The 25015-nt window shown below is 50.7% G+C and overlaps 1 protein-coding gene across 1 annotated transcript; it reads left to right on the top strand.

The window, feature by feature from the left end:
- On the top strand, positions 1-25004 carry LOC135965560 (nephrin-like). Its single transcript, XM_065522607.1, is given in 32 exon segments — positions 1-307; positions 415-630; positions 703-825; positions 996-1124; positions 1639-1720; positions 2438-2541; positions 2728-2855; positions 2944-3115; positions 3300-3457; positions 3694-3838; positions 3925-4049; positions 5261-5447; positions 5675-5804; positions 5929-6101; positions 7461-7601; positions 7677-7817; positions 8326-8475; positions 9366-9533; positions 9632-9658; positions 9661-9784; positions 10054-10160; positions 10163-10204; positions 11910-12021; positions 12109-12290; positions 15718-15774; positions 19694-19770; positions 19773-19818; positions 19933-19957; positions 20065-20137; positions 20287-20380; positions 20463-20575; positions 24767-25004. Coding segments are annotated over 32 exon segments (3744 nt in total). The 5' UTR covers positions 1-246; the 3' UTR covers positions 24899-25004.
- Positions 25005-25015: the final 11 nt, after the last annotated feature.

The following is a 25015-nucleotide window of genomic DNA, read 5'->3' on the forward strand; positions in this document are numbered from 1 at the left end:
AAAAAAAAAGAAAAAAATTATTTTAAAGGGACAGAGAAAGAGACTCAGAGATTGAGACTGAGAGAGCAAGACAGAGATAGAGAGACACTGACAGGAGGAGAGGAAAACAGAGAAAGGGAGGAGAGTAATGGAAAGAGAGATTAAAAAAAAGCAGATGGCAGAGACACAGAGAGAGGGACTCAGAGAGAGCCAGACAGACGCAGGTGGCTGGCTGTGGGCACTGTGGGGGTAACAGTAGGGGGACCCATGATGGCCCTGGGGACGATGCTCAAGGCTCCTCTCCTGCTCCTGGGGCTGCTGACTGAAGGTGAGTGGGATCCCAGCCTTGTACCCAGTGCCAAGTGGCCCCCATTTCCCACTTACCTTCCCTAGACAAACCCTCTGCCCTTTCCTTGCACCCTGCTGTGTCCCCAGGCCTGACACAGTTGGCGATTCCTGCCTCCATCCCCCAGGGCTTCTGGGCCCTGCCTGAAAACCTGGCAGTGGTGAAGGGGGCCTCGGTGGAGCTGTGGTGTGGGGTCAGCACCCCTGGCAGTGCGGTGCAATGGGCCAAAGACGGGCTGCCCCTGGGCCCCGACCCCAGGATCCCAGGCTTCCTGAGGTACCGCCTGGAAGGGGACCCTGCTAGAGGTAAGGGATCAGAGCCTGAGACCCTCAGCCACCAGCCCAAGTTGCAACCCTGACCTCCGGCTCCCCCTGCAGGTGAATTCCACCTCCACATCGAGGCTGGTGACCTCAGCGATGACGTGCAGTATGAGTGCCAGGTCGGCCACTCCATGATGGGGCCCGAGTTTGTGTCTCCCAGAGTGATCCTCTCCATCCTGAGTATGGGTGACAGACCCCCAGGACCCACGAGTCTGGGCTTCAAGCCCTCCCTTACCCCAGGACCCAGGAGTCCAAGCCCCCGGTTTCTCCTCTCCCAGACCCTTGGTACCAAGCTCCAATCTTCAAATCCTTCTCAGTGCTGGAAGCTTACCCCAGACCCTTCTCACCAGTTCCTCCCACGCTGCTCCACCTGACCCCGGAGGCAGGCACCATGGTCCCTTGGGTAGCTGGGCAAGGGTACGTGGTCAGCTGTTTGTCTGGGGACGCAAAGCCAGCACCTGACATCACCGTTCTCCTGAGTGAGTGAGGGTGAACTGGGTGGCAGGGGGCAGCATGAAGCCTCTGGAGTGGGAAGGGTGTGTGTCCCTGACCAGTGCCCTCCTAAGGGCCCCAGAAAAGATGTCATCCCTGGGATGGGGACCCAGGAGAAGGTGTGAGGAGATGCTGAGGCCAGTGTGGGACACAGTGGATGGGAGGGCACATTGAGGAGGCGGCATCCAGCACAAGACTGAGGACCAGATAGAGATATGGGCAGTAGCGCTGGTGCAGACATGAGAAGCTGAGGGATGGGGTACATGGTACAACCCAGCAAGGAGTTGAGAGGAGTGGGGAGGCCCAGGACCCAGCACTGAAGATTGCAGCCTTCAGGCAGTCCAGAAAGTCGGGAGGGGATCCAGCTGTGCCCCAGGCCCTTGTCCTCTAGAACCAGGAAGGAGGGGGCATCACATCCACTCTGAGGACTTCCAGGCCATGCTCCCCAGAATCTATCTTGTGGGGAGCCCAGAACCCCTCTAGCCCTCTTGTTGCCCCAAGGTGGACAGACAATATCCGACATCTCTGCAAACATGAACGAGGGCTCCCAGCAGAAGCTCTTCACTGTGGAGGCCACAGCCAGGTGTGGAAACTGAAAAAAAACCCCAACCATGACCCCTAATTTTCCCCATGGGAACCACAGACCCCAGGGATGAAAGCATGAAGCTTGGGCTACGTATGAACATCTGCGACCCAATGCTTCTTCGTGGGGAACTCTCAAAGCTGACTCTCAAAACTTCTTCACAGGGAACAGGGGTGGTGGCTCATGCCTGTAATCTCAACACTTTGGGGGGCTGAGGTGGGTGGATCACCTGAGGTCAGGAGTTCAAGATCAACTGGTCAACATGGTGAAACCCTGTTTTCACTAAAAATACAAAAATTAGCCTGGCGTGGTGGCACATGCCTATACTCCCAGCTCGTCAGGGGGCTGAGGCAGAAGAATTGTTTGAACCCAAGAAGTGGAAGTTGCAGTGAGCTGACATCGCACCACTGCACTCCAGCCTGGGCGACAGAGCCAAATGCTGTCTCAAAAGACAAACAAATAAACAAAAAAACTTCATGGGAACCTCAGTTCCAGAGTCCCAGGCACTAAAGTTTGATCAGATGTGGGTCTCTCTAGGCTCCAGTTCTCGCTGCTCACTCCCAGAATCTCTCCCATGGAACCCCGGATCCCAGAGGAGATCGCCATGGGGACTTAGACCAGGTGTGGGGACCAGAGGTGGCATCCCCGCCTCTTCTCCCTGACTCCCCAGATTTCGGATGATGACTCTGACTCCAGAACCATGAATTCTCATCCCAGGGTGACACCCCAGAGCTCGGATAATGGGCAGTTGCTAGTCTGTGAGGCGTCTAGCCCAGCACTGGAGGCCCCCATCAAGGCCTCATTCACCGTGAATGTTCTGTGTAAGTGGAGAACTGGGCCAACTAGGGCGCTGAGGATGGGGAGCAGGCACTGGGGGGTGTAGGGGAATCACAGGAATTATGGAAATTCAGGCACTCAGAGAAACATGGGGTTTCAAAAGCAGGTTGTGGGGCCTGGAAAGAGTGGATGGGCTACTCCAGGCCCATTGAGTGACTGATATCTCCCAGTCCCTCCAGGACCCCCTGTCATCGAGTGGCCAGGCTTAGATGAGGGGCATGTGCGGGCAGGACAGAGCTTGGAGCTGCCATGTGTGGCCCAAGGGGGGAATCCCTTAGCCACACTGCAGTGGCTGAAGGTGAGGGCAGTCGCGGGCATGGGAACTGTGGGGAGAGTGGAGGCCGGGAGCTGGTCCTGAGCTGGCCCAGGCCTGTCCCTGTCTCCAGAATAGCCAGCCGGCGTCCACAGTGTGGGGCACAGAGCACACCCAGGCCGTGGCCCGCAGTGTGCTGGTGATGACCGTGAGACCAGAAGACCATGGAGCGCGGCTCAGCTGCGAGGCCCATAACAGCGTGTCTGCAGGGACCCAGGAGCGCAGCATCATGCTGCAGGTCACCTGTGAGTCCTGGTGCCAGCTGCCCACCTGTCGGTCTGTGCCTCAGAGAACCATCTATGTGTGCCCCCAAATTATGCCTACTGGATGCCAAAGATCTCAGCATGTGTCTCCAGTCCTGTTGTTCTCTCTGGGCTGGTATGTGAGAAATTCAGCTCAGCTTAATGTCTTCCCTCTCTGTCCCTGCAGTTCCCCCTAGTGCCATTACTATCCTGGGATCTGCATCCCAGGTTGAGAACAAGAACGTGACACTCTCCTGTGTCAGCAAGTCCAGTCGCCCACGGGTCCTGCTACGATGGTGGCTGGGCTGGCGGCAGCTGCTGCCCATGGAGGAGACGATCATGGATGTGAGGCGGGGGCCAGGCTCCTGGGTCTGAGCATGAGGGGTGCAGGGCATGACTCGTGGATTGGGAAGGGGATGGGTCCAGCAGCCTGGGGGCTTTCTCCTTGAGGACCATGGGTCCAACAGAGGGGTGTTAGAGATGGCTCATGTGTCCCTGCTGGAGACTGAGATGGACTCAGGCCTCTAACACAATGGATGGGGGTGCTGCAGTCCCCACATCTGAAGCTCATTCCCTGCCAGGGATTACATGGTGGTTACATCTCCATGTCCAACCTGACATTCCTGGTGCGGCGGGAGTACAACAGTCTGACCCTCACATGTGAGGCCTTCAGTGAAGCCTTCGCCAAGGAGACCTTCAAGAAGTTGCTCACCCTGAACGTAAAATGTGAGTGTCTGCCCTTACCCAGCAATGCCCCCAAGCCTCAGGACCCAGCCCAGAGAAAAAGTCACTCTTCCTGCCTCTCCTCTCAGATCCCGCCCAGAAACTGTGGACTGAGTGTGCCCCAGAGGGGCAGAAGCTCCGGGCTGGGACCCGGGTGAGGCTGGTGTGTTTGGCCATCAGGGGCAACCCAGAGCCCTCCCTCACATGGTACAAGGTTGGTGCCACCAGGGCTATGGGGGTGGCCAGGAATGTGGGGGAAGGACGAGGCCCCCTTCTTTCCTTCAGAATCTTGGGCAATCTTGGAAAAAGATTAAATTTCTGGAAAAGTACTAGAGATTCTGAGGTTTGGCAGGGAATCAGGAAAGACAAAAAATGCCATGAGAATTAAATGGAATCCTAGGAAAATTCTGGGGAAACAGAGTTCTAGGATAAAAATTGGAATTCTGAATCAAGATTAGGTATTCTAGAGAAAAGGTAATTTCGTTAAAATTAAGGAAAATTCTAGTGAAAAATCTCAGAATTCAGCTGAAATGTCAGGAATTTTAGGGAAAGACTTGAATCCCAGAAAAAAAGAAAAAGAAAAAGAAAATTTGGAGAAAAGCTAGTAATTCCACAGACTATCGAAAACTCATTAGTATTAAATCAAATTCTTGGGATTTGGAGGTAAGAAAATGAAATTTCGTTAAAATGAAAGAGAAGCCTAATTCTAAGAAAATCCTGAGAAGTTAGGGAGCTGGTTGAAAATGTTGGGGGGAATACTAGGAATTATAGAAATGACAATGGAATTTCATTTTAATAGGATGGAATTCTGGGGAAGTGCTGAGAATCTGGGCAATATAAAGGAATCTGTTAAAAGACTGGGATTATAAGATATAATAGCGGGAAATATTCAGAATCTATGGAAAGTTTAATTTGTGCAGCAGCAACAATAAAAAAAAAAGAAAGTAATCTATGGAAATGCACTGGAATTAAGGAAAATTTCAAAGGAAATCTTTGGGGACAGTGGGAATTTTAAGAAAAGGAATTGAGGCATTCTGGGAAAGGCCTGGGAATTTCAAGGGAGTTTCCTGCACTTGGTGTTGGGTAAACAGAGCAGAAATAGATTTTGAGGAGTGCGCTGACGGCCCGCAGGTGGCTGCAGAGGCTGAGCGGGGGTTTGGGTGTGGTACAGAAGAGGGATTCAGATCCCCAAAACTGCCGTGCACAGGGATCCGGGGAGGCGGGAGAGACTCCAGGGCAGGGGTTACTCAGTTCCACTCCCCACTGCTTTGCCCTAGGGGGGTGGCGCTGATGGGGGTGTTTCTCCGTATCACCAAAAGGCTTTGTCTGGGCTGGCAGCACCAACCCAGTGGGCAGGGTGCGGGAGTTGGGGGTTGGTGGAAGCAGCAGGGCTGCCTGTGGCCCCCAGTCACTCCCGCCCCATAGGACTCGCGCACTGTGACTGAGTCGCGGCTGCCGCAGGAGCCGCGGTGCATGCAGCTCCGCAACGTGGAGAAATCTGGGAGCACCTTCTCCCGAGAGCTGGTGCTGGTCACAGGGCCGTCGGACAACCAGGCCAAGTTCATGTGCAAGGCTGGCCACCTCAGCGCGTCCAGGTAGCTGGCGGTGCAGTGTGAGGGCGCGCACGGCTGAGGCCCGGGGGCGGACTCCGCCGGGGCAGGACAGGGTGGAGGACAGAGCCAGGTGGGGCAGGGACCCAGCCAACCCTGGACTCGGGGGGTGCGGGCGGGGGCGGGGTGGGGCACCCGAGACTGGACGGAGCCTGGGGTGCAGGCGGGATGGACGCAGACCAGGCCGCCCCTAACCTCTGAGTCTCGCTCCTCCAACCCCCTCTCCCAGTTCCCCCAACTAACGTGACCATCCTGGCCAACGCATCCGCACTGCCCCCAGGGGACGCCTTAAACTTGACATGCATCAGCCTTAGCAGCAACCCGCCGGTCAACTTGTCCTGGGGCAAGGAAGGCGAGAGGTGGGAGTGTGAGGGACCCCGACCCTCTCTGGCCTCGCCCCGCTCCACGCATGTCCGGCCGGTGCCTAGCCCCTCTCCAGCCTCTGGCTCTGCTCGCAGCCCTGGCCTCACCCCGGGTCCACAGGCTGGAGGGCTTGGCCGTCCCGCCCCGGAGAGCCCCGTTCAAAGGTTCCGCCACGGCCAGAAGCGTCCTTCTGCAAGTGTCATCCCTCGATCATGGCCAACGCGTGACCTGCCGCGCCCACAGCGCCGAGCTCCGCGAAACCGTGAGCTCCTTCTATCGCCTCAACGTCCTGTGTATGTGCCCCGGCTGGAAAGGTCCTCTTGATGCCTTCCTGACCCTAACCTACTCCTTGAGTCTCCGCCGCGCCCCCTGCCCCCCGCCCCGCCTTTTTTTTTTTTTTTTTTTTTTTTTTTTTTTTTTTGATGGAGTCTGGCTCTGTCACGCAGGCTGGAGTGTAGTGGTGCGATCTGGGCTCACTGCAAGCTCCGCCTCCCATGGTTCACGCCATTCTCCTGCCTCAGCCTCCCGAGTAGCTGGGACTACAGTCGCTTGCCACCATGCCCAGCTAATTTTATTTTTGTAGTTTTGGTAGAGACGGGGTTTCACCGTGTTAGCCAAGATGGTCTTGATCTCCTGACTTGGTGATCCGCCCGCCTTGGCCTTCCAAAGTGCTGGGATTACAGGCGTGAGCCCCCACGCCCGGCTGGCTGGCTGGCTGGCTTCCTTCCTTCCTTCCCTCCCTCCCTCCCTCCTTCCCTCTCTCCCTCCCTCCTTCCTTCCTTCCTTCCTTCCTTCCTTCCTTCCTTCCTTCCTCTTTCTCTCTCTTTTTTGATGGAGTTTCCCTCTGTGGCTGGGGCTGCAATGCAGTGACGCAATCATAGCTCACTGCAGCCTCCAGCTTCTGAGCTCAAGTGATCCTACCTCAGCCTCCTGAGTAGCTGAAACTACAGGTGTGCACTACCACTTTTGGCTAGTTTTTGTTTTTTTTTTTTTTTTTTTTTTTTGTAGCAACAGGGCCTCACTATGTTGCCCAGGCTGGTCTTCAACCCCTGGGCTGAAGCAATACTCCTGCCTTGGCCTCCAAAAGTGCTGGCATTACAGGCGCATCCCACTACACTAGGCTGATTTTTTGTACTTTTAATTTTAAATAGAGATGGTATCTCTCTAAGTTGCCCAGGCTGATCTTGAACACCTTGACTCAAGTGATCCTCCTGCCTTGGCCTCCCAAAGTTCTGGGAGCAGAGGCGTGAGCCACTGAGCCTGGCCTGGAAGCTTTGACACTATCACTCTATCATTAACCCCATCCTGAAACTTGAAACTCCCTACCTTCATCCTGACCAGTAGTCCTGGGCCAAATCCTATCCTGTCCACTCCCATATTGCCTTTGTCCTCTCTCCTAACCCCGATCCCTATCATGACCCCTCTTTCCATCCTTCAACCTGATGCTGGCTTCTACTCTTTTCCTAAACTGTATTCTAATTTCTATCCCAAACTTTACCCTTGAATTCAGTTCTGAACTTGTTGCCTTGTCCACAACCTTAAACCCGTAGTGATCTCCCCACTTTAACCCTTGAACCTGTGCCTGATCTCCAATCTGTCCTTGATCCTGACCTTGACAACAATCTTGACTCCCTGTGGCGCCCCCTCTGAAGACCGTCCAGAGTTCCTGGGGGAGCAGGTGCTGGTGGTGACCGCGGTGGAGCAGGGTGAGGCGTTGCTGCCCGTGTCCGTGTCCGCTAACCCCGCCCCCGAGGCCTTCAACTGGACCTTCTGCGCCTATCGCCTCAGTCCAGGTGAGGGAAGTGGGCATGAGGAGGGGTCCCGGGAATGGGAGGGCCTGCCAGATCCTTTATTCTGGCCTTCCCCAGCGGGCGGCCCCCGGCATCGCATCCTGTCCAGCGGGGCTCTGCATCTGTGGAATGTGACCCGCGCGGACGTCGGCCTCTATCAGCTGCACTGCCAGAACTCCCAGGGGACCTCGGAAGCGCTGCTGCGGTTGGACGGGCACTGTGAGTCCCGCCCACCATGGAAACCACACCCACCAAAGGAACCTTGCCCAATGTGGAGTCTCCTCCTTGTGGGAGCTCCGACCATCCAGGGATAGCCACCCATCCTGGAACCCTCCCGCTCTGGCTCTGGTAGTCCCCGCCGCGGTGTAACCACGCCCACGGCGGAACCCCTTCCACTAGAGAGACCCAGTGTGGAATCTCTGCCCAGAGAGGGGGCCGACGTAGACTCGGAAGCTGCTCCCGTCAGGAATGGGAGCCCATTGTAGAAGGCCCCCCCTCACAATTCTGGAAGCCCACCCAACCCACTCTATCACAGAGGCATAGTGGAGGGTGGAGACAACCTCGCTAACCTTGAGAACTCTCCTCCAACTCTTTCGTATTAAGGGCAGATTGGGTCCACATCTATAACTTTCCTGGAACTCCTAAGACATCCCTCCCACCTGGGGCCCTCTCAAACGGAGACCTGTCTGGTCCCAAGTGCCTTCCCTAAGCCTCTGCCTTCCACCAGATGCTCCCACCATCCGTGCCCTCCAGGACCCCACTGAGGTGAACGTTGGGGGTTCTGTGGATACAGTCTGCACGGTTGATGCCAATCCCATTCTCCCAGGCATGTTCAGCTGGGAGAGACTGGTGAGGACCCAGCCTTTGGTGAAAGGAGGTGGGGTCCAAGGGTTGTGGTTTCTTGACTGTGAGTTCCTTGGGAGTGGGGACCACCTACATCTGTATGATCCTGTATAACTATATACTCGTCAGGGAATGCTCCCAGAACGAATAACTGTTGGTGGCAAAATGAATGGATGGATGAATGGTAGACAGTCAGGCGAGTGAGTGGGTAGATGGATAGATGGGTCGATAGGTAGGTAAGTGGATGAACAGGTGGATGAATGAGTGAGTGGATGGAGGAACAGATGGACAAATGAAAGGATGGATAAATGGGTGAGTGGATGGGTGAGAAGATGATTGAAGGAGAAAAATCAGTGGATAGAGGGTAGATGGATGAATGGATACACCAGCAGAGGAAAGATATCTATGGAAGGATGATGGATGAATTGATGGATGGATGGGTGGAAAGATCAATGGAGAGATGAATAAATAAGTAGCTGGGTAAATATCTGAACAGATGCATGCATTTATGGGTGTGCAAGCATGAGTGAATAGTTGTGTGAATGGGTGCAGAGCTACAAGGGTGGATACATGGGTGCAGAGAAAGAAGACAAATGGGCGGAGGAATGAGTGAGTAAACCGATGAGTGGATGGAAAGATAAATGGATGAATGGATAGATAAGCAGATGGATAAATGGATGGATAGATGGTTGCAAGCATAAGTGGTTGGGTGAATGGATGGGTAGGTGGTTGCCTGGATTGGTGGATAAAAAGATGGATTGGGTAAATGGACAGATGGATGACAGGAGAATTTTTTTTTTTCTTCAGTACCTCTGTGGAGGGTGATTGTGTCTAGGAGAATGAGGCTACAAAAGGGACAGTTTGGGCAGTGATGGATCTGGGGCTAGACTGGGAGGACAATTCTTGACTCGGGCCTCCGGGGAGAAGAGGAGGAGGACCAGAGCCTGGATGACATGGCGAAGATATCCAAGGGACCCACGGGGCACCTGCAGATTCACCAGGCCAAACTGGCCCAGGCTGGTGCTTACCAGTGCATCGTGGACAATGGGGTGGCGCCTCCAGCACGAGGGCTGGTCCGTCTTGTTGTTAGATGTGGGTATCACCCAAACACCTGACTTTAAGACCTGCCACTGAACCCACAGCCCTCATGCCTCCCACATAGCTCATGTTGACCTCCCATCCCCTCCCAGTTGCCCCCCAGGTGGAGCACCCCACTCCCCTAAGGTGGCTGCAGCTGGGGACAGCACCAGTTCTGCCACCCTCCACTGCCGTGCCCGAGGTGTCCCCAACATCGTTTTCACTTGGACCAAAAATGGGGTCCTTCTGGATCTCCAAGATCCCAGGTGAGCCCAGGCCCAGCCAGGCAGCACTCCAGCCCCAGGTCTGGACCTCCAGCCTCATTTCCCCTCCCTGAGTCCCTGCAGAGAAGGGTGCAGAGAAGGAAGATTAATGCATGGAGGAATGAGTGAGTGAATGGATGAGTGGATGAAAAGATTAATGGATGAATGGATAGATAGGCAGATGGTTAAATGAATGGATGTCTGTATAGATGATTCCAAGCATAAGTGGTGGGGTGAATGAAAGGATGAGTGGTGCCCTACCTTCTCTCTAGGTACACAGAGCACACATACCACCAGGGTGGTGTCCACAGCAGCCTCCTGACCATTGCCAATGTGTCTGCAGCCCAGGATTACGCCCTCTTCACACGCACAGCCACTAACCCCTAGGCTCGGACCAAGCCAACATTCAATTCGTCAGCATCAGTATGGAGGGGCTGTGAGGGTGTTGGGGAGGGGGTGCTCCTTGGATCCATTCTCACATCCCTGATTGGCCCTGGGCTGCCCATGTTTCTGAAACCTGAGAATATGTGTATATGTGAGGCTGGAGTTTTTGCCTGCCCTGAAAATCCTAGTGGAGACTGGATCTTCAGGGAGACCCACAACAAAGGCAAAAGAAAAAGAAAAGAAAAGAAAAAAAAAGATGGAGAGGGGGTACTTATTAGCTCAAGTAACTGAAAAATAGATTTTCAGGGGTTTCTGGAGCTAGGTTCAGCTGTCATCAGCAACTCTCCATTCTTTGTTGTTGTTGAAACAGAGCTTTACTCTTGTCACCCAGGCTAAAGTGCAATGGTGCAATCTTGGCTCCTTCTGGAGCCAAGCCTACCAAGTAGCTGAGATTACAGGCGCCCGCCACCACACCCAGCTAATTTTTGTATTTCTAGTAGAGATGGGGTTTCACCTTGTTGGCCAGGCTGGTCTCCTGACTTCAGGTGATGTGCCTGCCTCAGCCTCCCAAAGTGGTGGGATTACAGGTGTGAGTCATCACACCCAGCCCTCTCCATTGTTATGTTTGCATACCTCTGTGTTGGCTTTATTCTAAGGGCCCTCATAGTGGTCTGTTAGATTCCCAGAGGAAACAGAATTCTTTCTCTTCCTAACAGTGGTATAAAAATACTAGGATTAGCCAGGTGTGGTGGCTCACGCCTGTAATCCCAGCACTTTGGAAGTCTGAGGTGGGCAGATCACAAGGTCAGGAATTTCAGACCAGCCTGACCAGTATGGTGAAACCCCGTCTCTACTAAAAAAAAAAAAAAAAAAAAAAGCTGGGCGTGGTGGCGCGCACTTGTAATCCCAGTTACTCGGGAGGCTGAGGTAGGAGAATTGTTGAACCTGGGAGGTGGAGGTTACGGTGAGCTGAGATCAGGCCACTGCACTCCAGCCTAGGCAACAGAGCAAGACTCCATCTCAAAGAAGAAGAAAAGAAACCTAACCAAGCCAGGCGCGGTGGCTCATGCCTGTAATACCAGCACTTTGGGAGGCCAAGGTGGGTGGATCACCTGAGGTCAAGAGTTCGAGACAAGCCTGGCCAACATGGTGAAACCTCATCTTTACTAAAAATACAAAAAATTAACTGGGCATGGTGGCGGGCACCTGTAATCCAGCTACTTGGGAGACTGAGGCAGGAGAATTGCTTGAACCCAGGAGGCAGAGTTTGCAGTGAGCCAAGATTGCACCACTACACTCCAGCCTGGGCAATAAGAGTGAAACTCTATCTAAAAAAAAAAGAATGAAAAAAGAAAGAAACCTAACCTTCATTTTCCATAGAAGCAACCATTCGGTCTTGAATTTTTTTTGCTGTTTCTTTTGGTTTTGTTTTCACTTACTTCTTTTTAACATTATTTTTAATTGTAATGTTTAATTTGAGAAAGAGTCTTGCTATGTTGCCCAGGCTGGTCTCGAACTTCTGGGCTCAAGCAATCCTCCAGCCTTGATCTCACAAAGTACTGGGATTTTAGGAACAGTTTGATGTTTGCCAGAGGAGTGTTCACAGTGACCTTATAGAACATGACTATACCGTGAACAATGAGAAGCAATTGTATATTTAAAATCATTCCTAGGGAAAACTTGGACAGAATCTTCTGGGATTCTTCTGTATCCTCTGACTGCTTTCCCATCTTTCTCCCCATAGGCCGCCCTGACCCTCCATCAGGATTAAAGGTTGTGAGTCTGACCCCACACTCTGTGGAGTTGGAGTGGAAGCCTGGCTTTGATGGGGGCCTGCCACAGAGGTTCTGCATCAAGTGGGTCCTTGTCGAGGCAGGAAGGAAGGGGAGGCAGCCAATGGGCTGGGGCACTTCCCTGAACTTACTATCCCCCCTGTCCTGCAGGTATGAGGCCCTGGGGACTCCAGGGTTCCACTATATGGATGTCCTACCACCCCAGGCCACCACCTTCACACTGACTGGTCTGCAGCCTTCTACACGATACAAGGTCTGGCTGCTGGCCAGCAATGCCTTGGGAGACAGTGGACTGGCTGACTAGGGGACCCAGCTTCCCATCACTACCCCAGGTGGGAAAGAAGGCTTGAGCAGGTTGGAGTGTGCCTCAGAGGATGTGTAGGGTAGTACAGTGAAGTCAATACAATTCCCTTTTTATGATGAGTTACTGAGGCCTAGAGCTGTTAAACAAATTGTCCAAGGTCACACAGCTAGTAAAAGATAAAGACGAGACTGAAACTCGGGCAGATGAACTGGAGACCAGCCGTTAACCACAACCCATACTGTCTGAATGTGATTAATGACCAAGGGAAATTAGAAAACAGTTTGAATTAAATGAAAATGAAAACATATAAAAATTTGAGGTTGCAGTTAAAGCAGTATTTAGAGGGAAATATATAGTATTAAGTGCTTATTTTAGTTATTTATTTTTTATTTATTTTATTTTTTTGAAACGGAGTTTCACTCTTGTTGCCCAGGCTGGAGTGCAAAGGTACGATCTTGGCTGACTGCAACCTTCATCTCTCGGGTTCAAGCGATTCTCTTGCCTCAGCCTTCCGAGTAACTGGTATTACAGGCATGTGCCACCATGCCTGGCTAATTTTGTATTTTTAATAGAGACGGGGTTTCACCATGTTGGTCAGGCTGGTCTCGAACTCCTGACCTCATGATCCACCTGCCACGGCCTCCCAAAGTGCTGGAATTATAGGCCTGAGCCACCACGCTCAGCCTTATTTTTTATTTTTGAGATGGCGTCTCACTCTGTCACCCAGGCTGGAGTGCAGTGGTGCGATCCTGGCTCGCTACAACCTCCGCCTCCCTGGCTCAAGCAATTCTCCTGCCTCAGCCTCCTAAGTAGCTGGGATTACAGGCATGTGCCACCACGCCTGGCTAATTTTAGTATTTTTAGTAGAGACGGGGTTTCACCATGTTGGCCAGCCTGGTCTTGAACTCCTGACCTCAAGTGATCCACCTGCCTTGGCCTCCCAAAGTGCTGAGATTACAGGCATAAGCCACCATGCTTGGCCAGTTTTTGTTTGTTTGTTTTTGTTTTGAGACACAGTTTTGTTCTTGTTGCCCAGGCTGGAGTGCAATGGTGCCATCTCAGCTCACTGCAACCTCCGCCTCCCAGGTTTGAGCAATTTTCCTGCCTCAGCCTCCCAAGTAGCTGGGATTACAGGCATGCGCCACCACGCCTGGCTAATTTTTGTATTTTTAGTAGAGACGGGGTTTTACCATGTTGGCCAGGCCAGTCTTGAACTCCTGACCTCAAGTGATCCACCTGCCTTGGCCTCCCAACGTGTTGGGATTACAGGTGTGAGCCACCACGCCTGGCCTAGTTTTTTTTTTTTTTTCTTTTGAGAATCACCTCGAATGCATATTCTAAGTTTTCATCTTAAGAAAGCATGGCTCATGCCTGTAATCCCAGCACTTTGGGAGGCCAAGGCGGGTGGATCACCTAAGGTTGGGAGTTCGAGACCAGCCTGACCAACAAGGAAAAACCCTGTCTCTACTGAAAATACAAAATTAGCCGGGCGTGGTGGCACATGCCTGTAATCCCAGTTACTTGGGAGACTGAGGCAAAAGAATCACTTGAACCTGGGAGACAGAGGTTGCAGTGAGCGGAGATCATGCCATTGCACTCCAGCCTGAGCAACAAGAGCAAAACTCCATCTCAAAAAAAAAAAAAAAAAAAGAAAAAATAAAGAAAGAAAGAAACTAATAAAAACAAATTAAACCCAAAGTAAAAAGAAAGAAGAAAATAATAATGGTAAGAGCAGAAATGAATGAATTAGAAAACAGAAAAACAATTGGGAAAAATCAATGAAACCGGAAGCTGGTTATTTGAAAAAAAATCAGTAACATTTATGAAGCTGATTAAGACAAAAAAAGAGAGAAGATACAAGTTACCAATAACAGGAATGGAAGAAGGGATATTACCACAGACTCCACAGACATTAAGAGGATAATAAGGGAATATTATGAATGACTTTATTCCAATAAATTCAGCAAGTAGGATAAGAAGGACAAATTCCTTGAATATGATGAATATGTTACAATTCTGATAGGTACAGTATTGCAATGGTTAATCCTTACAGAGCCTGGTTCAGAGAAGCTTGGGTTCAAATCCCCTCTCTGCTACCTCCTAGTTGTGTGACCATAGGCAAGTGTCTCAGTTTCTAAAAATATATTATATAGCACAGATCTTTGTGGCTCAGTTTCTTTTTCTTTCTTTTTTCTTTCTTTTGTTTTTTTTCCCTTTCTTTCTTTCTTTTTTTTTTTTTTTGTGTGTGTGTGTGTGTGACGGAATCTTGCTCTGTCACTCAGGCTGGAGTACAGTGGCATGATCTCCGTTCACCGTAACCTCTGCCTCCCAGGTTCAAGCAATTCTCCTGCCTTAGCCTTCCAAGTAGCTGGGATTACAGATGCATACCACCCCACCTGGCTAATTTTTGTATTTTTGGTAGAGACGGGGTTTCACCATGTTGGCCAGACTGGTCTCAAACTCCTTACTTCAGGTGAGCCACCTGCCTCAGTCTCCTAAAGTGCTGGGATTACAGGGGTGAGCCACCACTCCCGGCTGCAAGCTTCTTCTTTCTGTTTTCCTCTTCCTGACAGAGCAGGCTTTTTCTCAATGTAAGGAAGGACACTTTCTCATCTCTACAATCTTCTCTGCTCTTCCCCCTACCCCATTCCTGTCTTCCCTTTGAACACTAAAACATAAAGTATGACACTTGCCTCCTTTGCTTTAGAACTTATACTTCTATTAAGGGATCGAGAGCCCAAAGTCTTTTTTGGTTAACTCAACAAATTGATAATTCAGGTGAAAAGGATCTTGTACACTGAAAGTGCTCATCAACAATTAATTTTTGGGCCAGGCGTGGTGGTGCATGCCTGTAGTCCCAGCTAGTCAGGAGTCTGAGGCAGGAGGATAGCTTGAGCCCAGGAGGTCAAGGCTGCAGTGAGCTATGATCATGCCATTACACTCAAGCCTGGGCCACAGAGTGAGACTCTGTCTCTTTAAAAAATAAAATAAAATAAAAAATAAAAAAATCGGCCAGGCACAGTGGCTCATGCCTGTAATCCCAGCACTCTGGAAGGCCGAGGTGGGTGAATCACAAGGTTAGGAGTTCAAGACCAGCCTGGCCAACATGGTGAAACCCCATTTCTACTAAAAAAGTTAGCCGGGTGTGGTGGCGGGCGCCTGTAGTCCCAGCTACTTGGGAGGCTGATGCAGGAGAATTGCTTGAACCTGGGCGATGGAGGTTGCAGTGAGCCAAGATTGCGCCACTGTACTCCAGCCTGGGTGACAGAGCAAGACTCTGTCTCGGGGAAAAAAAAAATTATCTGGGCGCAGTGGCTCAGGCCTGTAATCCCAGCACTTTGGGAGGCTGAGGCAGGCAGATGGAGTCTTGCTCTGTCAACCAGGTTGGAGTACAGTGGTACAATCTCAGCTCACCGACTTAGTGTTAAGTTGTAATCTCTATATCCACCCCCCAGGTCTGGACCAGCCTTCCAGAGAACCTGAAGACCAGTTGCCCATAGAGCCGCCTGCAGGCAAGTCCTCTGTCCCCTGATCCCTCCCATCTCCCCAAAGGAGACGTCTCTTTGTCTTTGACCCTACCTGCTCTGCTCATAGTCACAGCTGCTTAACAACTTAGTTCTGGCCGAGCTCAGTGGCTCATGCCTTTGGGAGGTCAAGGCATGTGATCTCTTGAGCCCAGGAGTTGAGACCAGCCTGGGCAACATGGTGAGACTCCATCTTTGCAAAAATAAAAAATAGCTGGCTGTGGTGGCATGTGCCTGTAGTCCCGACTACTCAGAAGGCTGAGGTGGGAGGATTATGTAAACCCAGGAGTTGGAGGATGCAGTGAGCTATGACTGAGCCACTGCACTCCAGCCTTGGGAACAGAGGGAGACCCTATGTCAAAAAAATAAAATAAAAAAGGCTTAGTTCTCTCCCTGCAGACTTGCAGACCCCTTAGAGCTTCCTCTTTTTTCTTTCTTTCTTTTTTTTTTTTTTTTTGACACATAGTCTCGTTCTGTTGCCCAGGCTGTAGTGCAGTGGCAAAATCTTGGCTCACTGAAACCTCCATCTCCCAGGTTCAAGCAATTCTTTTGCCTCAGTCTCCCGAGTTGCTGGGATTACAGGCACCCGCCACCACACCTGGTTAATTGTTGTACTTTTTTAGTAGGGACAGGGTTTTGCCATGTTGACCAGGCTGGTCTCAAACTCCTGATCTCAAGTGATCTGCCTGTCTCAGCTTCCCAAAGTGCTGGGATTATAGGATTACAGGCATGGGCCATGGCACCCGGCTTTTTTTCTTTTTTTTTTTTTTTTTTTTTGAGACCGAGTCTTGCTCTGTCACCCAGACTGGAGTGCAGTGGTGCGATCTCAGCTCACTGCAACCTCCACCTCCCAGTTTCTTCTCTTGCTTCAGCCTCCTGAGTAGCTGGGACTACATGCATGTGCCACCACAGCCAGCTAATTTTTTGTATTTTTAGTATAAATGGGGTTTCATCGTGTTAGCCAGATGGTCTCTAACTCCTGACCTCGTGATTCGCCCACCTCAGCCTCCCAAAGTGCTGAGATTACAGAGGTGAGCCACTGCATCTGGCCACTTTTTTTTCTTTGATCTTTCTCTTGCCTGGAGTGATACATTTTTCTCTCTTCCAAATTTTGTTTAATTCTGAAAAAATTAGCTCACTCCATGTCCTGTAAGAAGCCTGCATCAGTTAGCATTTGCTGTATAACAAACCACCCCAAACATGGGTGCTTATAGCAACATTCTTTCTCATGATTCTAAGAGTCTGGCAGAACGGTGCTGGTCTGGGCTGGCTTAAGTAATCTCTGCAGTCAGCTGGCAGCTCCACTGGACTGGGTGGTCTAGGGTTGCCCCCTTCCCACATGTCTGATGGTCATCTGGCCTCTTGGTTGGAACAATGGAGATAACTGGGCACGTGTCTCTTCTTGACTTTTTCACATGAAGGTGGTCACAGGGGTCAAAAGCAGCAAGAGAGTACATTCCAATTTACTAGCTGATTCTGTCCCAGTTACTATTGTCTCATTGGAGACATGGCTCAACACAGAGTCAGTGTGGAAAGGCCCTGTACTCAAGGATGTGACTACCAGGAGAGGATTGCAACCGTTTGGCAAACAATCCCCTTCAGAGCCTGAGAAAAAGGTTGCAAGTGACAGAAATACAGCTGTTTTGTTAACACATAAAAGAATGACTTGGCTGGGCACAGTGGCTCATGCCTATAATCCTGGCACTTTGGGAGGCTGAGGCAGGTAGATCACTTGAACCCAGGCATTGGAGACAAACCTGGGCAACGAGGTGAAACCCCATCTCTATAAAACAAAAACAAAAAAATTAGCAAGTCATGGTGGTGCACACTTGTAGTCCCAGCTACTCAGGAGGCTGATGCGGGAGGATTTCTTGAGCCCAGGAGGTTGAGGCTTCAATGAGCCGAGATCACGTCACTGCACTCCAGCCTGGGCAACTGAGTGAGACCCTGTCTCAAGGGGAAAAAAAAGGCTTGGTACATGAAATAAAACTTCCAAGTGTGGCCACTTTCAGGTGCTCAAAAATCTCACCAGCGATCTGTTTTTCACCCTCTCTCAACTTTGTCTTCATCTGTGCTGGCTTCTTTCTGAGTTTCTTCAATCAGAGGGGCAGAGAAGCCCTCCCCAGCCTCTGTCTTCTTGACAGCTAGTAGAATTGTCCTAAACGTTTTGTTAAAAACACACGTTGGGTCAAATGCCTGTGTCTAAACAATCACTGTGGAGAGAGGAATGGAGACTCTTATTGTTCAGGCCAGGCCATGTGCCCACTATGGAGTCCTGCCTGGGCCCAAGACTGAGAGTGGTGAGTGGCTGTTCTCCCCAGGGGAAAAAAGTGCTGTTAGTAGAAGATAGGGGAGATGGCCACCTAACAGATGCCTACTTAGAGGGATTCAGACTTGTCCTCAGGGATACAGCAGCCAAGTCAGCCTGATATTGACTGGGATGGAAGTTAGTGGAAAGAAGTCATTTGAGGCTGGGCGTGGTGGCTCACGCGTATAATCTCAGCACTGTGGGAGGCTGAGGTGGGCAGATCACTTGAGCCCAAAAGTTCAAGACCAGTCTGTCCAACATGGCGAAACCCTGTCTCTACTAAAAATCAAAAGCAAAACTTTAGCTGGGTGTGGTGGCATGCGCCTGTAGTCCCAGCTACTTGGGAGGCTGAGGGAGAAGAATCACTCAAACCTGGGAGGTAGAGGTTGCAGTGAGCTGAGATTGTGCCACTGCACTCCAGTCTGGGTGACAGAGTGAAACAAACTCTTTTTTTTTTTTTTTTGAGACAGAATCTCACTCTGTCACCCAGGCTGGAGTGCAGTGGTGTGATCTCGACTCACTGCAATCTCCACCTCCCTGGTTCAAGTGATTTCCCTGCCTCAGCCTCCCGAGTAGCTGGGACTACAGATGCCTGCCACCACACCTGGCTAATTTTTTGTATTTTCGTAGAGACGGGGTTTCACTGTGTTGGCCAGGCTGATTTTGAACTCCTGACCTTGTAATCCACCTGCATCGGCCTTCCAGAGTGCTGGGATTATAGATGTGAGCCACCACGCCCAGCTAACTCTATCTTAATTAAAAAATAAAATAAAATAAAGAAGTCCTTGAGATGGGATTTTTTTTTTTTTTTTTTTCCAGAGACAGGGTCTTGCTCTGCCGCCCATGCTGGAGTGCAGTGGTGCAATCATAGCTCACTGGAGCCTTGAGTTACTGGGCTCAAGCAATCCTCCTGCCTCAGTCTCCCGAGTAGCTGGGACTATAAACATGCACCACCATGCTGCTAAACTTTTAAATTTTTTGGAAAGAAGTGGCCTTGCTATGTTGCCTAGGCTGGTCTTGAGCTCCTAGGCTCAAGCGATCCTCCCACCTTGACCTCCCAACATGCTGGGATTACACGCATGTGCCGCAGCGCCTGACCTTGAGATGGAATTTGAAAGGCAAACAGAAGTTTGCTTGAGAAGAAAGGACATTTGAGGACAAACACTTAGCTATTCCAAAGCTCTAAGGTGCGAATTTGCTTCAGTGATTCCGGAAACAGCTAGTGGTTGGTTTGGTTTGTGTGGCTGGACAATCCAGTACCAGGGTCTAAGTTCAGTGGACATGGCTGGAGGCGTTGGAAGAGGCTGGACCACAGAAAGTCTTCAGTGCCCAGCTAAGGAGCTGAAGCTCCCTCCTGAGTCCGGAGTTCAGTTCTGAGTTTGCAGAGTTCAAGCAAAGGGAGGACATTTTGTTAATGGCTTGACTTAAGAGGCCACCTGCCCTTGGGTGGCAGAAGGGTTGGACACAGAGACCCCTCCCCATCTGTTTCTCTGACCCTGGGGGAGGGACTTGGTTCAGGGGTAGGCTTTCTCGGGGAGACCCACTCCTGGCCTACAGCCTGTTGTCTGGGATTCACTGAGGGGTATCTTCTACCCCTAGGACCCTCGGGGCTGCCCCTGCTGCCTGTGCTGCTTGGTCTTGGGGGACTTCTGCTCCTCTCCAATGCCTCCTGTGTCGGCGGGGGGGGGTCCTCTGGCAGCGGAGACTCAGGCGTCTTGCTGAGGGTGAGGAGAGACCTTCCCTGCGGGGGTGGAGACCTGAGGGTGATGGGGAACTTCCTGGGGCCAGGGGAGGGGCTTGTATGGGGTCACTGAGCCCTTTATTCCTGTTTCCTTCAGGCATCTCAGGGAAGACAGAGGCAGAGTAAGTGGGGATATTTTTCTGTAAAGAAGGCTCTGAGGGAGGAGGTTTGGGGGAGATGGGTGGCGGGGGGCAGCACTCAACTGCCCTCCACACCTCCATCCTGGAAGGTCAGAGGACCGAGTCAGGAACGAATATGAGGAGAGCCAGTGGACAGGAGAGCAGGACACTCGGAGCTCCACGGTGAGTGGGGGTGGCCCTGGAGACCCCACAGTCAGGGCACCAACGGTGACTGAAACCCTGCCGTTAGCATCAGGTTGATCACTGCCCTTCCTGGGACCGTGGGGTCAGAGGATGGAAAGGGCTTTGTCTGTTTTGCATGTGGGGAACAGGTCAGCACAACAGAGGCAGAGCCGTATTACCGCTCCCTGAGGGACTTCAGCCCCCAGCTGCCCCTGACACAGGAGGAGGTGTCTTATTCCCAAGGTGAGTTAGGACCCCACTCAGAGGTACCCCCAACGCCTGGACCGGGTGCCTTGATCATGTCTCCCTTCCACTCCAACTCCAGGTTTCACAGGTGAAGATGAGGATATGGCCTTCCCTAGGCACTTGTATGTTGAGGCAGAAAGAACGTACCCCCTGTCTGGAGCCTGGGGACCCCTCTACGATGAAGTGCAGATGGTGAGGAGCTTTGCATCAGCAGCCATCCTTCCTGGCTAGTGCTGGGAGCCTACCTCCTACTGCTTGTATTAAGTTAGGGCCAGCTAGCTGCTGTAACAAAGAGGCCTGACCATGATCCAGTGGTTTAAAGAAGACAGTTGGCTGGGCATGATGGTTCATGCCTGTAATCCCAACACTTTGGGAGGTCAAGGCAGGAAAATCGCTTGAGCCCATGAGTTTGAGACAAGCCTGGGCAATATAGTGACTTGTCTCTACAAAAGATTAAAAAAACGAGCCAGGCATGGAGGTGTGCACCTATAGTCCCAGCTACTCAGGAGGCTGAGCCAGGAGGATCCCTTGAGCTCAGGAGTTAGAAGCTGCAGTGAGCCATGATGGCACCACTGCACTCCAGTCTGGGCAACAGAGCAAGACCCTGTCTGTGAAAAAAAAGATGGCAGTCTATTTCTTTTTCATAGTCAGACACAAGCGGCCCTGCTCAAGTCATCTGAATCTAAATGAATGGGCTAGTTCACTGGGGGTTCAACCCATGGGAAAAGGTGAAAGAATGTGGAGAAGGCACAACCTTGCCTTGTGGCCCAGGCCCAGAAATGGTGCACACCACTCTGCTCTCACTCCCCTGATGAGAAGAGAGTCACACGGTCACACCTGATGGCAAAGGAGGCTGTAAAATATGGTCTAGCTTGGCAGTGATGTGCCTTGCTGCAATTCTGCTGCTGTGGAAGGAAGTAGACATGAATATTTTTAGATAATTAGCCGTATCTACTCCACTGATTAAAGGGAGAGAAAGAGAAAATTTGGGGGCCCATTCAACTGAAAAATCAAGGCATACAATTGTCATCAGGCCCAGCTGGGCCCAGAATTTTCCTCCCCAAAAATGCTATTATGGCTAGGCATGGTCACGGCTCACATCTGTAATCTCAGCAGGCTGAGGTAGGTGGATTGCTTGAGCCCAGGTGTTGGAGACCAGCCTGGGCAACATAATAAGACCCCATCTTGAAAAAAAAAAGAAAGCCGATCATGGTGGCTCACGCCTGTAATCCCAACACTCTGGGAGGCCGAGGCGGGTGGATTACCTGAGGTCAAGAGTTCGAGACCAGTCTGGCTAACATGGTGAAACCTTGTTTCTACAAAACATGCAAAAATTATCTGGGTGTGGTGGCACACACTTGTAATCCCAGCTACTTGGGAGGCTGACGCAGGAGAATTGCTTGAACCTGAGAGGCGCAGGTTGCAGTGAGCGGAGATCATGCCACTGCACTCCAGCCTGGGCAACAGAGCAAGACTCTGTGTCAAAAAAAAAAAAAGTTTAAAAAACTAACTGGGCATAGTGATGCATGCCTGTGGTCCCAGCTACTCAGGAGGCTGAGGTAGGAGGAACGCCTGAGCCAGGGAAGTTGAGGCTGCCGTGAGCCCTGACTGGGCCACTGCATTCCAGCCTGAGAGACCATGTTTCAAAAAAGAAAGGGAAAAAATGTTCCTAGAAAATCTAGATTTGTATCCTACGAGATTAGAAATCTTCAAAGAAAGAGAACGCCTATTTTCCAGTGGCCCCAAATGCCCAATGCTGACACTTATTGGTCTAGTTTGGGTCACATTCTCATCCCTGAACACATCCCTGAGTCAGGGGATGGAATATGCTAACAGGAGAGGCCTGGGTCAGTTCACCATGCGATCAGGGAGTAGGGGCCAGCCCCACTCAGTTCACTGGGCTGAGAATGGGAGAGGGACAGAGAGCTCGCAGGGAAGTGAGGATGGTGGCTGTACAGGCAAAAACAACAGACAGGCACTTTGACCACCAGCCAACCCCCACCCATTGCTGCACAGTTAGGGAGATGGGACAGAACCCCTGATTTCTTGTGTGGCCTTGGCTGATGCTCTGGCACCTCTGGTCCAAGGATTTCCTTCTGTCTCTGTGAACGACCTCCGATACAAGGCACTGTTATCAGATCCTAGCTCCTCACCAGCATGGTGCAGAGCGCTGTCCATGGTGCTGGACCATATGCGCTCTCTTTAAGAGATCCGCAGATGGAGGCTGCAGGCTTTTTTCGAAAAGGGCCAGATAGTAAACCCTTTGGGCTGTGTGAGACATACGGTCTTCCTCAAACTCTACACAAACTCTGCCACTGTAAAGTAAAAGCAGCCATAGACGATGCATAAATGAATGAGTGTGGCTATGTTCCTACAAAACTTTATTTTTGGACACTGTAATCTGAACTTCATGTAATTTTTCTGTGTCACAAATGTTATCTTTTTTCATTTTTCCTCAACAATTAAAAAATGAAAAACAGGGCTGGGCACGGTGGCTCATTCCTGTAATCCCAGCACTTTGGGAGGCCGAGGTGGGCGGATCACTTGAGACCAGGAGTTTCAGACCAACCTGACCAACATGGTGAAACCCCATCTCTACTAAAAATGCAAAAAGTTAACCGGGCGTTGTGGCGGGCGCCAGCAGTCCCAGCCACTCGGGAGGCTGAGGCAGAAGAATTGCTTAAACCCAGGAGGCAGAGGTTGCAGTGAGCCAAGATTGCACCACTGCACTCCAGCCTGGGCAACAGACAAAGACTCTGTCTCAAAAAAAAAAAAAAAAAGAAAAGAAAAGAAGAAAAGAAAAAAGAAAAATAAATGAAAACCATTCTTAGCTCTTGGGCAGTAAAAAAAAAGCAGATGGCAGGCCATATTTGGAGTATGGGCCAATTTGCTCTGAAGTCTGCTGAACTAAAATAATCATTTTCTCCCAGCCCTAGAACAAAACACATCCCCAGTTAGGGCCACCTTTCATGTTTTTGGTTTGTTTGTTTGTTTTGTTTTGTTTTGTTTTTCTCTTCTATTATGATTAGGGAACTGTTTTGGAAATTCATAGGACAATAGAAACATAACTTACATTCCATAGTTGCCATAGCTGATAACATGGACTTTTAAAGTGTTCATTTTTAAAAATTTTAATGGAGGCTCGCTCTGTAACCCAGGCTGGAGTGCAGTAGCACAATCTCAGCTCACTGCAACCTCTGCCTCCCAAGTTCAAGCGATTCTCCTGCCTCAGCCTCCCAAGTAGCTGGGATTACAGGTATGCACCATCATGCCTGGCTAATTTTTGTATTCTTAGTAGAGACAGGGTTTTTTTGCCCATTGCCCAGGCTGGTCTTGAACTCCTGACCTCAAGTGATCCGCCTGCCTTGGCCTCCCAAAATGCTAGCATTACAGGCATGAGTCACCATCCTCAGCCTAAAGGTTTTATATTTCTGACATTTACATTATTTTTCTAACATGAAATCACTGGATATCTTGGGCTTGCTTCAAAATAATCCAGTTAGTGTGGGAGAGGAATAAGATAGAAATATAGATAAATCAATTGAGCAAGGGTTGCTACTGGTTTTTTCTTTTTTCTTTTTTTGAGACAGTCTCACTCTATCAACCAGGCTGGAGTACAGTGGCATAATCATGGCTCACTGCAGCCTTGACCTCCTGGGCTCAAGCGATCCTCTTACCTCAGCCTCCTGAGTATCTAGGACTATAGGCACTCGCCACCACACCTAGCTAATTTTTTTAAAAATCTTTTTTATAGGCTGGGTGCAGTGGCTCACAGTTATAATCCAGCACTTTGGGAGGCTGAGACAGGTGGATCAATTGAACTTAGGAGTACAAGACCAGCCTGGGCAACAATGGAAGCCTCGTCTCTGAAAAAAAAAAAATTCAAAAATTAGCTGGGTGTGGTGGTGTGTGCCTGTAGTCCCAGCTACTTGGGAGGCTGAGGCAGGAGAATGGATTGAGCCCAGAAGGTGGAGGTTGCAGGGAGCAACCATTGCACTCCAGCCTGGGTGACAGAGCCAGACCCTGTCTAAGAAAAAAAATATATATATATTTTTTGTAGATGCAGGATCTCACTATGTTGCCCAGGCTGGTCTTGAACTCCTGGTCTCAAGAAATCCTCCTGCTTTGGCCTCCCAAAGTGCTGGAATTACAGGCATGAGCCACCGTGCCTGGCCTGATATTATTGAAGTCAGGCGATAATCACATGGGGTTCATCATAGGCGTTCATTATAACGCACTCCTTTTTTGTATATTTTGGGGGTTTAGTAAAAGCTAAAACAGTTTTTGTCTGGAAAGTTAAGCAGGGGCGTGTATCCCCCAGATCTTCAATGAAGGCCTACAGGGCATCTCTCCATGGTTCTAACTCCACTTTTTGCCTGTCAGGGCCTCTGGAACCTCCGCTGGCCTGAAGACGCATATCAGGATCCAAGAGGAATCTATGACCGGGTGGCAGGAGACTTGGACACTCTGGAACCTGATTCTCTGCCCTTCGAGCTGAGGGGACATCTGGTGTGAGAGCCCTCTCAACCCCCTTGTCCTGCACCTGCAGGAATTTACACTCCACTGGTCCCTTTCATTACAGCCTGAGCCGAGCTGGTTAGGTGAGCTCTATAAAATGCAAAGGGACTCGGC

This window comes from Macaca fascicularis, chromosome 10 (assembly GCF_037993035.2).
Source record: "Macaca fascicularis isolate 582-1 chromosome 10, T2T-MFA8v1.1".
Classification (NCBI taxonomy): domain Eukaryota; kingdom Metazoa; phylum Chordata; class Mammalia; order Primates; family Cercopithecidae; genus Macaca; species Macaca fascicularis.